General features: G+C 46.0%; 1 protein-coding gene across 8 annotated transcripts in view; it reads right to left on the bottom strand.

Annotated features, from left to right (window-relative positions):
• CAMK2G (calcium/calmodulin dependent protein kinase II gamma) overlaps positions 1-15,546 on the bottom strand; it is a 122,738-nt gene that overhangs the window by 49,384 nt on the left and 57,808 nt on the right. For all 8 annotated transcript variants that reach the window (XM_075155370.1, XM_075155366.1, XM_075155365.1 and 5 more), the window contains exons 4-6: positions 4,018-4,072; positions 3,212-3,277; positions 296-368 (exon numbers count right to left, since the gene is read on the bottom strand). In XM_075155370.1, coding sequence (XP_075011471.1) covers positions 296-368; positions 3,212-3,277; positions 4,018-4,072 — 194 coding nt within the window. The remainder of the gene's footprint in view (positions 1-295; positions 369-3,211; positions 3,278-4,017; positions 4,073-15,546) is intronic.

Here is a 15,546-nt window from a genome sequence, read left to right as displayed (position 1 = left end):
TCTGAAAGCCTACTGCAGTCCAAGGTTCACAACTCCAGCTGGAGTTCACAGCTCCATCCTGGAGCTGCCTCAAAGAGGCTGAGAGCTGTCGAGGTTCATGAAGACTGAAATCTTCCTTGGAAGTTCAGCACACCCTCTAGAAAACTCTGAAGGAACAAATTTGTGCTTCAGGAACTCTGAGCCCAGTTCAAGTGAAAAAAACCCTGCCAGTTGGCAACACAGTATTCCTGTCTTGCCTCTCCCAATGATCCCCTGGCTGCTCTCCTCTGCCTCTGTGGCATGGAGGAAATATTACCTTCAAGTCCCTGTGCACGATATCATGCTGGTGAATGTGATTCACACTCTCCAGTATCTGATGAATACAGTGGCTGCAAGATAAAGGGAGAGACATACAGAGTTATGCGCACACACACATACACTTGGAATCTCATCTCATCCCAGAACTATTTCCCTAATTTTTATATTTGTACCAGGTAGAGTTCAAGACCCCAGGCTGAATCCCTTCATCATGCCCACTGGATGCCACAGCTCAGTACTGTCACAGCTGGACACCCCCAGCCCCCTCAGCAACAGGATGCTAAACATCCTATCTATAGCAGGACCACAAAACCTCTCTCCTACCTCCCATCGCCTCCTTCCTTTCCTCCCCATCACACTAAACATCTCACTTGTTCCTTCAGCCAACAGTGCCCACCCCACACAGGAGAACTGAGGCACCAGAGCATCCCCAAACAGCAGCCAAGATTGGGCAAGCAAGACCCAACCACTCCAGGAAACATTCAGCTGGGCCAGTCCCAAGCAAAGAATAAGCTTTCAGAGAGCAGCAGCCTCCCCCGGCAAATTCAGGATGACGACTCCTGGGCGCCTGCCAGTTTGCAAAGCTTTCAGAGCAGCATCTCAAGCACTTTACATACACAATGTGCGCACACACCCGCTTGCTGGGTGCCTTTTAAGTACAGATCCCACTTAAGGGGTTAGTGATCTGAGAAGCAGACTCATTCCCTGTTAAGCGCAGTGAGCTGCACTCCCCCAGCTCACAGAAAACCGTGTCTCTGCCACTCTCACTGCTGTAGCCACAGGGGCAAAAGTAAGATGTTATTTACACCTGTCGCAAAAGGACAGCGCAACACACCCATGGGTGAGATTTCTGGTTGAAAACATCTCTTCCGCTAAACATTTACTCAGCTCCCAAGAAGCTAATGTGGAATGGAGTAGGGATTTTGACAACTGGGCAGTAAGCACCCAGATGTGGGCAACTCAGATGGGTCTGTGTCCTCACTGCAGGATCAGTCAGTCCCCTCACCGAATTCTACAAATCCCAGGAGAACAAATTTGAAATGAGTGAAATATTTGAGGGAAGGGAAATTGGCTACTGAAAAAGATGGGAAGAGGGTGAGGGGAGGAAGAGGAGAGGAGGTGAAGCACTGTATTTGTTACTCCCACCCCTCTGGAGCTGGCAGTACAATCCTCAGGGTCGGGAGTCCATGAATATCTCCCCGCTCCCAAAACAAAAATGTATAATTAGAACAGAGCCGAGTCTGAGCGAGAGAGATTTTCTGGCCAAAAATGGCAAAAGTGTGAGGTGTCCCAGGCGAGCCAAGCGCAGCGGATTGGCACAGACCTCGCTCCCTCGCTCTCCCAGCCTGCTCTGGAATTCAGCTCGGCATGGGGAGAGAAAGGGAGGAGTTTCACTCTGTCATCTTGTGGGCACTGCGAGACCCGGCCGGCTGACAGTCAGAGGGCTGAGCACCCTGAGGAAGGCTCACAGAGCAACAGACAGTTCTCCTTTTCCCCTAACCCTGCCATAATTTTCCTGAGCAGCTGTCACTGCCAGCTCTTGACCATTTCAGGGAACAGGCACTGGCAAGAGGGACAGGGGGAAGGATGATGATTGATAACCTCAAAACTTCCCAACTTCAAGGCAGAACAGCTTGAGTGACTGTGTATCTGTCCGAGGTGCTGTGCCTACAACATCTGTACACCCCACTAAAAACATATACAGGGCTCTCAGACCTCTCTGCCAGGAGCTCCATCAGAGATGACGAGCCCACTGGCCTTCCCCATCAGCAGACGGCTCACAGCGGAGCACGCGGTGCAATGCCTCATTTGAAAGCATCGTGCAATGCCCAGAAGACAGAGGCTGTAAGCATATCACAGGGAAAGAAGTAAGCGCCCACAGACCCCACAACAGTACCTACACTAACACACCAGGTCATACTCCTCCCTTCCTTGCACGCACTATGATCTTCCTCACAGTACTGCCTACCAAGCTCACCCTGCAGCAGCACCCGCTACTCCCTTCTTACCCCTCTCCTCTCACGGCTCCCCTAATTCCTGCTCCAGCAAGGGTTAGGATAAGGGATAAGAACCCAGGTGCAGAATAAGCAGGGGTGAAATGTCACCATTGGGCCACTCCCAGGCCCTGCTAAAGCAGAACAGGAACTGCTTAATCCCAGCATTGATTCCAAATGCTGCACGTCCAGCAGACGGATGGGTCAGAGCAGACCCTCAGCTGCTGCTGCGCAAAACAACCACCCTGCATAAACTGCAAAGGGACAAACACAAGCCATTTCAGGAAGCTCACGCATGGGAGAGAGGGGACACACTCAGAAAAAGAAGGGTATAACTCTAAATCTTTTTAATATTAAAATATAAAGGTTGCTCTCACATATTGTGCCTTTTCTCACTGTGCCAACCAGCTCACAGTCAGAGAGGGCTTCCACAGAAACATAGCCTTCAAAGCCCCTCTCCCCCCTGCCCCGTAAACCATTACCTAGACACAGGCAAATCAAACGGGTCTGCCCAACAGCAATGGCACATCACTGGAACCCATAGGAGAAGGCAGAGGCCAGGCAGGCAGTGCTCTCAGAGCCACAGGACAGCTCTCCCCTACGTTTGCTCACTAAGGACACCCTGTCACCACCCACCAGAAAGGTCAGGCAAAGCCGCTAGCAACGGGTCTTCCAGCAAAGAGCCAGCGTCTGCAAGTGGCAAAAGACAGCAGTGTCTGCAAGTGGCAAGGGCTAGAGCTGCAGTGAGTCAGGCTGACCGGTGACAATAGTTTATGCTAATAGCAAAAAGAGGAATTGTTTTTTCCAGGCGGGGAGCAAGAGTGTCAGAACAAAGCCGTGCACAGAGCAGCAGTCAGGAAACTCATTCCACTTGCCAACACACGTGGCAGATAAACAGAAGGATCTGGAAACAGTCTTACCTGGCATCTGCTTCACTGTAGTATTCTCTGGCAACAATATCCTCAAAGAGCTCCCCACCAGTAACCCTGGAGTGCAAAAGAACAAGGGAGGTTACAGAGTCTGTGCACGTCTAGCTCAAGGTTGCACCGGACGTACATGGCCACCCCATCGGGGCCCCTTCCCGCAGCCTGTGTGGGGACCTGCAGCACAGAGGAGCCAGGGCAGAGCTCCACCACTGACCTGCAGCACAGAGGAGCCAGGGCAGAGCTCCACCACTGACCTGCAGCACAGAGGAGCCAGGGCAGAGCTCCACCACTGACCTGCAGCACAGAGGAGCCAGGGCAGAGCTCCACCACTGACCTGCAGCACAGAGGAGCCAGGGCAGAGCTCCACCACCATGGCACTGATACATCCATGTGACTGACCCCTTGGACTCCCATTTCACCACCAGTGTACAGGACACTGTTGACACACTGGGCACGAATTGCTCACGCTGCTCTACAGAGCTTAGTAGATGCTAAGCTTGGGCAAAACACCCATCCTCTGACCCTCTCCAGGCTGCCTCAGAGACAAAATTCAAACAGCCTCCCGATACAGGATAGCTGTCCTTTGCCATCCCATGCTTACACCTGCTGCCAGGAGCCTTCCTGGTCCATCCCCTATCACACAGTCAATGGATTTTTGTAAAATAGGCCAGAGGCATCTACAGGTCTCAAAAAAGAAAGGGAGAATTATATTAATGCAGGTGCTTTTTATTCCACCCTTAGTCAACCATCCACGTGCCTGTATAACTGGTGAAGCATCAAAGCCAAAGACAGACACTTACAGATCAAAGACAAGGTAATGGAAACCTTCTTCTGAAATACTGTCATGGAGCCGCACTGCAAAAACATAATCAAGAAATGGAGATTTACAGAGCATGTAGCAAATATGACACTTCACAAATCAAACCCATGCACACAGCCAAGTTCTCCTTCAACCCAATCAGTCTATTAATTCCCCATGCCCTTCGCTTTGTGTGCTCACTTAGTGCCCTATTTCTTCCGTTATCTCAAAGGAACAGATGGGTGTCCTTCACATACACCCACCCCTCCCCAGCGTCAAAACAAACTCTAAATATCTTTGACCTCCTGTTCGTTCTCCTTGTCTAACACTTCAGTACCCTCCTTTCACATCTGCCTACTCTTTCCTCCATGCTCACATTTTGTGATCTCCCCGCACCCATTCTTACTTCCTAAAACAAACCCTTTTCAGAATCTCCAAACAAGCCCCCAACCCAAAAACTGACTTCCGACCCCACCTGCACATCAGTGCCATTGATCTCCCTTCTGCCTTTCATCTGTAAAGCTCCATGAAGTTCCCTCCCTTTCCTTCGTTTTCCTCACTCTGACTTACACCCCAAATCCTTACCCAAAATTCAGAGCCAGTTTCTTGTCTCGTTTTTTCTTGACACGTTTGTTACCACTGACATATCTGATCACATTGCCCTTCTCAAAATTTCCTTCAGCTTCCTTACCTATCCCCCCTAGTTCAGCTCCTATTGCCTAAATTAACCATCATCTTTTCCCTTTCCTTGTCCCTTTTAATCTGCAGGACTGGGGATGCCCCCATGATGGGCCACTATCCCCTGGTATTCTGGAGTTTCTGGGGCCTGTCCTCCTTTCCCTATGTTACATGTGGGCAATAACTATTGTATATCTGCAGCCAGCTCAGCGCCATTTCCTCTTGTCTAAATCAAAATCTCCGTTTCTTTGATGTTTCTTGGATACCTAGGCACTAATTCTAACCCAAGAGGAGAAACTAAGCCCTTAATTTCATATTGCTACCTACCCCCTACTTTTTGCTTTTCTCCCCTGCTTGGAAAACTTCACTACTTTCCCTGCCAATCAGAGTCAAAAGTTAGCAATCCTATTTGACTCAATTCCTAAACATTCACATCCTGACTAGGAAGAGTTGTCTTCTTCACATGACCGTCCACAGTCCTTCCTTATTGATTCACCCAACTAAAGCAACTAGCTGAGACTAGACTGGGTCTCAGTCACTGCAACACCTTGTAATTGAGTATTGACCAAAGTAACATTACCGTTCTCATCCCTGCAAGAAAAAGCTCGTTATCGTGCTCTGTCACTTTAACGGCACCTTTGCCTCCCTTCCCTGTCTTCCATTCTCTTCCACATAAAATACAGGTGACCTGTCTTGACTTTTCCCAACATCATTATTTTCTCTCTGCCAGTATCAAGAGGTCAGTTTGCACCTCTTATTGGCACATGACGTCAGCCACCATCACCGTCTTGGGAATGTTTCAAACTAGCACTTGGCACATGCTCGTATCTCATATGGAACAGCTTTGCAAATGTTCTCAATGCTCTCCTCTAATCCTCCTTGCAACTCTCCTTTGCTAAGGCACCCTTCCACATGCATGCAAACACACACTAACTCAAAACTGAGAGCAGCACAGATGTGCAGAGACCACTGCCAGGACCTTTCCTAGAAGGATTTCATTCTTTTATTATTCTCTCTGCCTGTCCTTTCCTATATTTTTCCTGCCTTTACTTACAAGCTCTCTGGACTGGTCGCTTGACCAATTTCCTTTCCTTAGCATTTCTACTGCACCTAACTGCAGGGGTTTGGGAGGAGCGCTCCACAGGGCATAATGCTGCAACCAAGCAAGTACAGTTAGAGTACCAGTACAGCAGGTGTTTCAGGCACAATATGCTGTTCCTACAGCATGAAAACAGACATACCACCTTTAAGAACTATGTTCCTCAAATCATTTGCTGCAAAAAAAAATTTCTTCCAAGTAAGCAGTTTTAGTTGGCTTTGTAATAACTTCAATGCAATACAACTTTGTGTTTACAAGAAAACTTGCCTCCTGAGCACTTGGCAGAAACCAGAAGAGGCAGCATTACAAAAACGCAAGCAAGAAGAAGGGTATTTCCTAAGAGAAAAGATTTCCATTCAAGACTGGAAACAAGAAGGGAAGTGGATGAAACAGATACTTGGATTCCCAGTGCAAGGCAGTTTTCACTCCACTGCACAAGACTATTTGAGGTGAATGCAGGAGACAGGCACATGAACAAGAGCTGAGGCCCAGGGCACGGGCAAAAGTCTGTGAAGGGACTTTATGAAGGGGGAACAGATGGAGAAACTTCAGGGAAAACTGAATGTGCTAATAAGGTCATGTCTGGTGATGCTCGGTGTGCACGAAAAAGCATTCTCCTTCCTCTGGCACCTGAAAGGTCATTGAGGCACTGCAAGAAACACCAAGCAGAGAGGAGCGGCACAAAGGAAATCCTGAGAGAGAAGCACAGCCACCAGCAGGCTAAGAGCAGTGGCCATGAAAAGGGAACAGCAAACACGTCTGCAGGTAGAAATGAGAAATAGTGAACGATAAACTGATGCAAAGATGCGGGCAGCAAACTACATCAGAAAGTAAAACATAAATGAGCTGATTGTTGCTATCTCTTTGTCTAGAGGAAAGCAATTTTGTCAGATACATTATGAACAGGGAAGGAAGTAACAATTCAGCTGGCAAAGACTGGCAGAGGCAGCAGAAAGAGTCTTCAAGGACAGTAAAACAGTATTTGCATGCTTAGGTGAGGAACCATGATAGGAGGATAGAAACAGTTCATAAATACTGACGCTGTACATCACCCTAGGGCTGCACAGCAAAAGAAGGCCTTGGAGGCAGGACGCAGGTCATTAACTTAACAAGGGAGCTGCTTCCTCATGACTGCCCAGAGCGATGCTGGAACAATATCTGCCTGGGATTTAATCTGCTGAGGTAACAAAGCTCAAGGAGTAACGGTAGAACAGCAAAACCCAGAAAAGCTATAGGAAAGATGACAGTGGGCCCCACCACCCTGCACACGAGTAATTAGCAACAGCTCAAAACATTAGGCTTAAAGTGTGGAGGTGGGCAGCAATGAAGGGAGTCAAAAAGGATTAAGAAAAGTCTGAATATACCAAAACTCTTGTGACTTTCAATTCCAGCCCACACCTACTTCATACCGATGCTAATGGGAAGAAACAAAAGCAATACCCAGTAGCAGAACAGCAGGAGCACGCAGTGCCCTTTCACCCTAACGTTCTGCTTACCTACCCTCCTGCAGAGCCACAAGAGCCTTCCTGACCAGCAAGGATACTGCATTTGGCAGCTCTGATGCCATGGTTCACTCTGCTGACACACAAGTTACAATGCTCTGCTTTCTAATCAGTGCTAACTACCAGGGACTGTCAGCTTAAAAACATGATCCGCCTTTTACAAAACTATTCAGCCAGCCCATGAAATGGCATATATTCAGAAGTAACTCCATCACCTTTAGCTCGTGTCAAGGATAAAAGCATTTTAAAAGTTTCTTGGCTTCTTCTCCACTTCGTTTCATAAATATGATCCACATTGTGTTAACATTCATCATAAAGATACACAAACAGCAGATACCATCTGATTCCTCCACCTTCCAGACAGTATAGAGCCCTCTTTGCTTTAAAGATGTCCTACGTGAGTGCCCTCCATCTTAAGGCAGGGCACGTGTTCCCGAATGGACATTCCAAGAGTGGGTAACAGGAACCCGAGTACTGGCCGTCCTCTGTTTCAGACATTCTCCCATGAAAAGGAGATCCCATTTGTTCCACAGGTTGCTGGTCCTGACACACCATCTAACATCTCCATTACTACCACAAGTTCAGTTTCAACCAAGCAGTTGAGCAGAGCCCACATAGGCTGCTCCTACCTGTGTAACCTGTTGACACGAGAGGGTGAAAAATATAATCATATGTACATGCTGGAGGGTAAAGGATTCCCCAAAACTGACTACCCATGATAAGAAAAATGGAGAATTAAAAATAAAAGTATTCATCCAGTTAACCTTTTCTTCAAAAATATTACAGAACCCTTTTTTTTTTTCTCTCATCAGGGGAGCAGTGACGTCTATGTCTAGCGCAGCAGACAAACGCACACATCACAAAAACAGTCTCAAGTCGCAGCAACAGGGAAGTTGCACAACAGCAACACAGGGTCTTCCAAAAGATGACCAAACTACAAGAGTCCAGTATGTGCCAAGGAACCCGATCTCTCTCTACTCACCAGAAGATGAGGTAGGTTATTTCTATTAACTGATTCTGTCGCCCAGAAGCAGCAATTCAAACTCTATTTCCTTCCTAGCCAAACACTCTTAACCCAGGGATTCTTACAGATGTGGGAAATCAGTCCCTGCCAACACCACACACAGCCAGGGTCACCTGATGACTGCTCCCATGTCAAAGGTCTCTGATGGATGAAAGAGCACTTACTACAAAGGTTAGCAAGAACAGATGAGGAGAGGGGAGTAAGAAAGAAAAGAGAAGCAAGTCAGACAACGAGGCACTAGATCAGTTACAGGATATGGCGAAAGACTTTACCCAACGTTTTAGTAAGAGCACAGAAAAAAGTCCCATCCACACAAAGAACAGAGGGCTCGTAGAGTTCACAAGCACATCTAATTTTGTAAGACCGTCAAGTCTTACAGATAACTTCAGAAATAACAAATAAACCACAGCACTAGTAAGCAATGCCAGAACAAATGCTATCCAAAGGAGCAGAATCACAGACTGTTACGTAGAAACATCTTCTGCAACAATAACAGCTGGTCGGCCAGCAGAATGTGTGCATCACCACTTGGATGGTATCTCCAAGAAGCACACAGATTCTGGGAGAGATAAGCAGTGGTTTCAGTGCAGCACCTCGATGAAACTGAAACAATGTTTTCAGCAGGACACAAAAACAGCCTAGCTTTCTTCATATACAGTCCTGAATCTGGTACCTGTAGTGGTACTCTACCGAGGGTAATGAGAGACTGCTACTTAAAACTGTCCCTCCAGTTCTAAATGCATACCTGTAACTCTGCATGGTTAAAGAGCTGCGATGCATCACTACACACAAGGCACAACCTAGCTAACTGGTTTAAGCATCCTATTCTTCCCTCAGTCTCCTCTCCAGCCCCATCCTATGTAAACTGTAAACTGGTCTTACCCGTACAGGAAGCATCTCCCACAAAGCTGGCCTTTGGGAAAAATAACTAACAACAGAAAAACAGTGAGACCAAACCACTCCCCTTCCCCAAAAACTCAGATCTCAACACTGCCTGATGCAAGTTACGCAAATTATTTTCTGTCTTGTGTGGGTGTATGTGTCAGGTCCGAGGCCCTAATGCAATTCAGAGCATTTGCAAAGAGCCTGATACCACAGCGAGTGGCTCAAGGGGACATGCTGCGGTTACTGAACCTAACAGCAGCTGCGTACCAGGAGTTCAAGCACTTTCTAAGAACATCTGCTGTGAATATTACTTTTCTCTGCCTGCTGTCTTCAGCGTGTCTCTGGAAATCTTGCTTCAAGAACAAAACTTTAAGCTGATACTTCAAAGTGTTTCAAAATCCTCATGCATGTACAGTTTTTATTTTAGAAAGAAATAATATTAATAAGCTATGACACTAACTACAGAAAATTAAGCATTTTAGTGAGAAACAGCAGTACAGTAACAGTCATGCCACGTGTTTTGCATTCCCTGCCTGAATAAAGTGACCCTGTACAGGCAGCCGCAGCTCTCTGATGCCCGAGTGTGATACGAAGCAACTGAGCATAAGAGGAACATCTCCCTCATAACGAACTGTACCAGCCTAACCACCAGTGCAAATTGCTGCTGAGTCATGCAAAGCAAGACGCTGTGAATGCAAAAGTTGAAGTGAATCATGAAGAAATCAGAAAAGATTTTCTTCATGTAAAAGTCCACCTGAACTACAGGAACATAAAAAGACATTGAAAAGCAACACGCATCTCATTTTTAAAGGGGCAGATGTAAAAGGCCAATTGATACTGGGGTCACAAACACAGATTACGCTGAGCCTAGATTTGACCCACATCTTCCCTTCACTCTGCCCAGTGTGCTGAATATTATTATCTTTTTACTCTTATGTCAAGCATAACAGGCCAGGAGCATTTATGCCTGCCACGTAAGACCCAGGATGAGCATTCCCCTGTATCCCACGTCCACAGCAAACAGTGGAGCAGGGCTGTCCGGGGGCTCGTCCCACAGTTCGGGCAGGCAGGCTCTTGTAACACAGGATGGTTTCTGGCAACCTGCTGCAAGTAAATCTCTGCGAGCAAAGTAGTTACCAAAGTCACAGCAAAAGGCAAGTACACAACAGAAGAAGTATTTCATGGGACAATTCCCAGTATCTTCGCTTTGCAATTACTCATCTCTGCTTAGGAAAAGGTAGCATGGGCTGAAATATGCTTGCTCCTACATACCACTGGTCTTTGCCTGTCCTTAGGGACAGTGTTCAAGCTACAGAGTAGGGTAATCTTGTCTGCTAAATCCAGGTTCACTGGTGTTCCTGAGTGTAAAGCATTTGGATACTATGGGAACGTAAAGGAGACTATTAGCCAACTACCTCTGCACCAACACACATCGCGTGCTGTGATTACATAATATTTGGGGCTCTCAAATTAAGTTGCCTGCGTTGCAGTACCTGCAGCAGAGCCAATACAAGGCAACAGAGATTTCTGGTTGTCTCCTGGGTCACGATAATTGCAAGGCAGTAACTCTTTCACACAGCCTTAGTAGTGGAAACTCAAAAGTGCTCTGGGATCTTCTGGACTGAACAATGCTATTTAAAGGTCAGCCACTCGTTAGAAGCAGCCGCAGCTTCACTTCTCAGCAGTTTCCAACCATACATCAGACATTTGCCTGTATCATGGAGAAAGGGAGGAGGCAGGAGATACCACAGGGGGCATATTTCAAGAGACAGTGCATGCCAGAAGCAGCAGAATAAAATTGGAGACTAAAACCTGCCTGATGCCCTCTTCCAAATATATTCTCCAACGTGCCAGGAGATGCTGAAACTATAGATACAAATACACACGGCCCGACAGACTGCAAACTGAGCGCTATCGTCCGTGGCAGCACAAGTGACAAGTGAACTGACGCAGATGGCTACCACCCACTCCCGCTTCCCCAGCTGCTCACCAGCCTGGGCAGCCAAGATGGGAATTGTCCCACCACCTCCGAGTCTGGCTGCGTGCCAGGACACTTCCCGCGCGGTTCTCATCACTCAGGATGCCTGTCCCGCGAGGAGCCACCACCAACCTGTCACTGCCTGTGAGCTGGGTGCTCAGCTCCCACCCCAGCTGTTTCTCTAATTACATTAAACACGCAGAATTCAGCTGCAGCTGCTCAGGCTGCTTCCAAAAGGACTTTCCTTTTAATTAAAAATTTGCTATTAAGAAGTACTAAATTGTGTAATGCAAATAATCCTCTAGAAATCATCTGTTCCAGCAGCTAATGACCAGCTTTGTTAGAGCAGTAACTAACAGCAGCAGGACAGTTAGCTAACAGGACATAGCATGCTGCTGTTAACCAGTCCCTTAGGAACGTGGACTCTTTCCCTCCTCCTCCCTCCAAATCTGACACAGAGAGGTTACAGTATGCTGGATATATACGAGCTTGCTGTAAACTCCCCAAGCTCACAGCATTTCACACCAATTGCAGTTTTAAAGCTTTGGAAAATGGAAAGGAAGAAGGGCTTATTAACACTGCTCCGGTTCAGGCAGAACCAAGCTGCTGCAGGCTCTGCAAAGACAGACAAGGAACAGTCCTAAGGGAGTATGAAACGGCACACACGCACACAGAGGTGTTTTTTTTTCCTCATCATTGTTCTCACTCCAACCTTCTTAACACTCCAGCCCTAAAAAATGAGGTTAAAGCAGTGCCCTTTCTGCCGTACATGGTGCCAAGTCAGGGGAAATTCCCTTATGCACAGAAATTCACAGCCTAGAAAGTTGTAGGGAGAACAGTATCTTTCCTGTTAAGAAATTGGTCCTTCTGCAGAGGTAAAAAGCAAAAGTAAAAATGGAAAACACAAAGTATTTTTTTAAAAACATTTCAGTGCCAACTAGATGTTATTTTTCCTTTGATTTTGCAATGTCTGTATTGAAAGGCTGAACTTCAGCACATGATATATAACATTTAGTATGCCCTACTTAAACATTACACAAGCCAAAAGAGTGCATTAGCAGGAATATTTCCTGCTCTCCTGATAACAGTGCAATCACGACCATCCAGAGTTGTTATTAATAATTTCCGACTATCCACATATCAGATAAGGAAAGTACTTTTGATAACCACTAGTATTATATGAGAGCTTTTTCTAAAAACCCCCAAAATAATAACAAGCCAATTTGATTGGTATCTCAAAGAAAATACACAGAGAATACCCACTTTATTAGAATTAATAAAATAAAGATCGAGGCTGTGACAAATTTTAGGTCTCATACAGGCTCTGCAACTTTGCTACACACATTTCTGCCACCAGGGACGAATCAGCCTTTGGTGCTGCAAAGCAGCGCTCCTGCCCGTGCAGGCAGGTGTTCTGCCTGACACCTTCCCACCCTTGTTGTATTAACCTGATTTTCACAACTCCTTTCTCACATTGCCCAGGACAGTCAGGAAACCTTCCCACAGAGGCAAGCTCTGTTCAAAAGGCAGGTTGTCGCTTGCACGATTTCACCAGAGTGCAGCCGTCCCTCCGTTCTGTTCAGAGCTCAGGCAGGGGGAACCCCAAAGGAGGTTCCTTCCATTTCCTCAATGCTACTCTATTCTAACTGGGGGGGGTGGGGGAAGTAGGGAATCCTCCTCCAACTTTTGCAGTACCTTAGAGTTTGAGTGCATTGAGTCTGGCCATCGTCCCACTTTTTTTTTTTTTTTTTTTTTTTTTAAGGGATTGCTTGCATACAGATAAATCTGGCAGCTAAAGAGATGAATAATGGAATCCGAATACGTCTCTAGTACAGACCACAAAGACATACAGAATAAATATATCCCCTGGAAAGGAAGAAAATGCAATTGTTACTCCATTTCCAAATTGCAGGGGATTATACATTTTTCTTAAAACTACAGGAAAAGCTATAGGAAGAGGACACAGAAAAAGAAGAAAACAAGAAGAGGTAAATAAACAATATTTCGTGAAAGAAGTAGTGGGAGAATCAGAATGAGAAATAAAAAGCTGGACTGCCTGGGGTTTTGGGGAGCCTCCTCTCAGCCAGACATGCATGGGCACTCTCCTAAATCCCTAACGGTGCAGGGACTGGAAATAATAAACGGTAACTTGCAGCTCAAAGGCTCAAACCTTCCAGCAGGAATGCAGTCTAGCTGATACTCTGTTAGAGGGTTTTTTTGAGTGTTTGGTGGCTGGGTTTTTTTTTGGTGGGGTGGGGGAGGAAGAGGAGAGGAGGTTAAAGGCCTAAGGCCAAGAACATTGTTGTCTGACCTCTTAGGAAGCACAGCAACTTGCTGTCCTCTCAGACAGCCCCATGACACTTCCAAGTAAAAGCTGCTCAGTAACTGAGAAAGGCTTAAAGCATAAGTCTTGCTACGAGCTCTCTTCTCTTCCCCACACCATCCCCTCTCTGCACCAGTTTTACCAGAGAAAAGGAGCAGTCCCCCAGCAACAGAAATCGCAGGGCAGCAGCTTTAAACAGCGGGCCAGGCGCAGGAGCATCCCACTTGGAAATCAGTGAGCTTCCATAGGGCAGCAAGCGTGGCCAAACCACTGGAGAATCCCCAGCATTTTAACTATTCTTTGCACATAACATCCTTTCTGTCCCAATTGCAAAGGCAGTCTGGATGTCTGCAGCCAAATGAAAACAAGGAAATCTGCTGTTTACAGCAAAACACAGCCTACGTTTTTTTTCTTGTTCACTATGGAAGCAATTCAAATCTCTTGTTAAGGAAACGGAGATAGGAAAACATTCCAAATGGCAGCAGGGGGGAAAAAGTGAGGGCTTGCTTATCAAGAGCCGTATCTCAAAATGAGGAATGAGCAAACTTTAGATACCACTAAGACAACAAATCCAGTATTAGGTCTGCAGACATGATCAACGCACCCCGTTTCCCACCCAAGTTAGTTATGAGCGTTGTGAGATTCTCCATCTGGGCTGCACACAGAAGCACAGCATCCTTCTTGGTCCTTGCAGCAATTCGCACCTTGATCATAACCATCATTTAAGGGCACACAAACTGGCGGCCTTTTTTATACACATCCATCAAAATCACTCCCACAAGACAGAGGGAGTAGGAGGACAGACCACTTGTCAAAGGAAATAAAACTGAACTGGGTCAAAAGAAATTCTTCTAATTCACAGGAGATTTCTATACCATTTTGTCTCCACTTTAAATAAGGACATGTCCAAAATTATCGTTTATGCTGAGAGAAGCCAACAGATAGAAGTTCAAATAAAAAGAATTCAAGTGCAAGTATATTTTGAAGAAAAAGTCAGAAGTAGGAAAAACCTGAAAAAGCAGTAATTCTGATAGATGCTGAGGACAGCATTTCGCTACTGCTATAAATTCCTTCAAAGAAATTAACTCTGAAGCAGTTCAGCAAAGGATATGAAGGCAGAAATGAGAAACAGAATTTGGCTCTGGCTCTTGGGCTACTACCAGCCTCTCTTAAAATATGTATTTTTATTATTCTAGACCTAAGTGCACGCAGCTCTTCACAGCAAAGGCTGCCATGAGCTGGGACACAATAACCGACCAGAAGTGCTCAGTTTGAACTATGAACAAAAGATATTCAAGAACTACTTTTGTACAGTTGGGTTAAAAATATCTAAGAAAGAGTACAGATCATCTGGTGACAGATCCAAAGAGGCGGCACATATTTAGACTGGCATAACAAAGAAAATTTAGAAGGAGGAGAAGGGCAACACCTAACAACACAGTGGACAAAATCCATGCCCAGAGCGGACTTCATGGTGCACTGAACAAGCCACAATCCTAGTTGTAGGAGAACACAGGAATGCTAGAGAAGAGTTTTCAAAACTATGAATGAGGGTTTTTATCAAATTTTGCATCATTACTGCTTTGGGAGTACTAGGACAGGAAAGGTCATGTTCAGCACTGTGCTGAACTTCACGTCTGCACTGAACAAGCCTGCAGGAAGATACTGGGGTTCCCAGCTCTGTCACTGCTCTAATATTTAATGGGTAACAGGAAGCACGGGAAAAAACTGAATTTTCCACATAAGAATCCTGATGTAGTGAATTAATTACAGGACTTAAAAAAACAAATACAGACTGACTGAAATTAAGTTTACAACTAAGCAGAAGACTGAAAGAGTTGTTCCAGTAAGCAAGAGTTGATATTCAACACATTGTAAGTTTAGCGTACAACAAACAGAAGGCAATGGTGAAGTTTATTTTATCTTAGCCATTGCACAAGCTTCAGTGGCACAATCAAGAAAGCGTCTGGAAATGAAGGGTCAGGGCTATGAACCTGCTTCTGTCCTGCAAAGCAGGGACCAAGGGAGAAGAGAACCAAAT

The sequence above is a fragment of the Calonectris borealis genome, chromosome 7, assembly GCF_964195595.1.
Source record: "Calonectris borealis chromosome 7, bCalBor7.hap1.2, whole genome shotgun sequence".
In the NCBI taxonomy this organism is placed as follows: Eukaryota; Metazoa; Chordata; class Aves; order Procellariiformes; family Procellariidae; genus Calonectris; species Calonectris borealis.
Note: the sequence above shows the minus strand (reverse complement) of the source record. Positions and strands in the feature narration are given on the sequence as shown.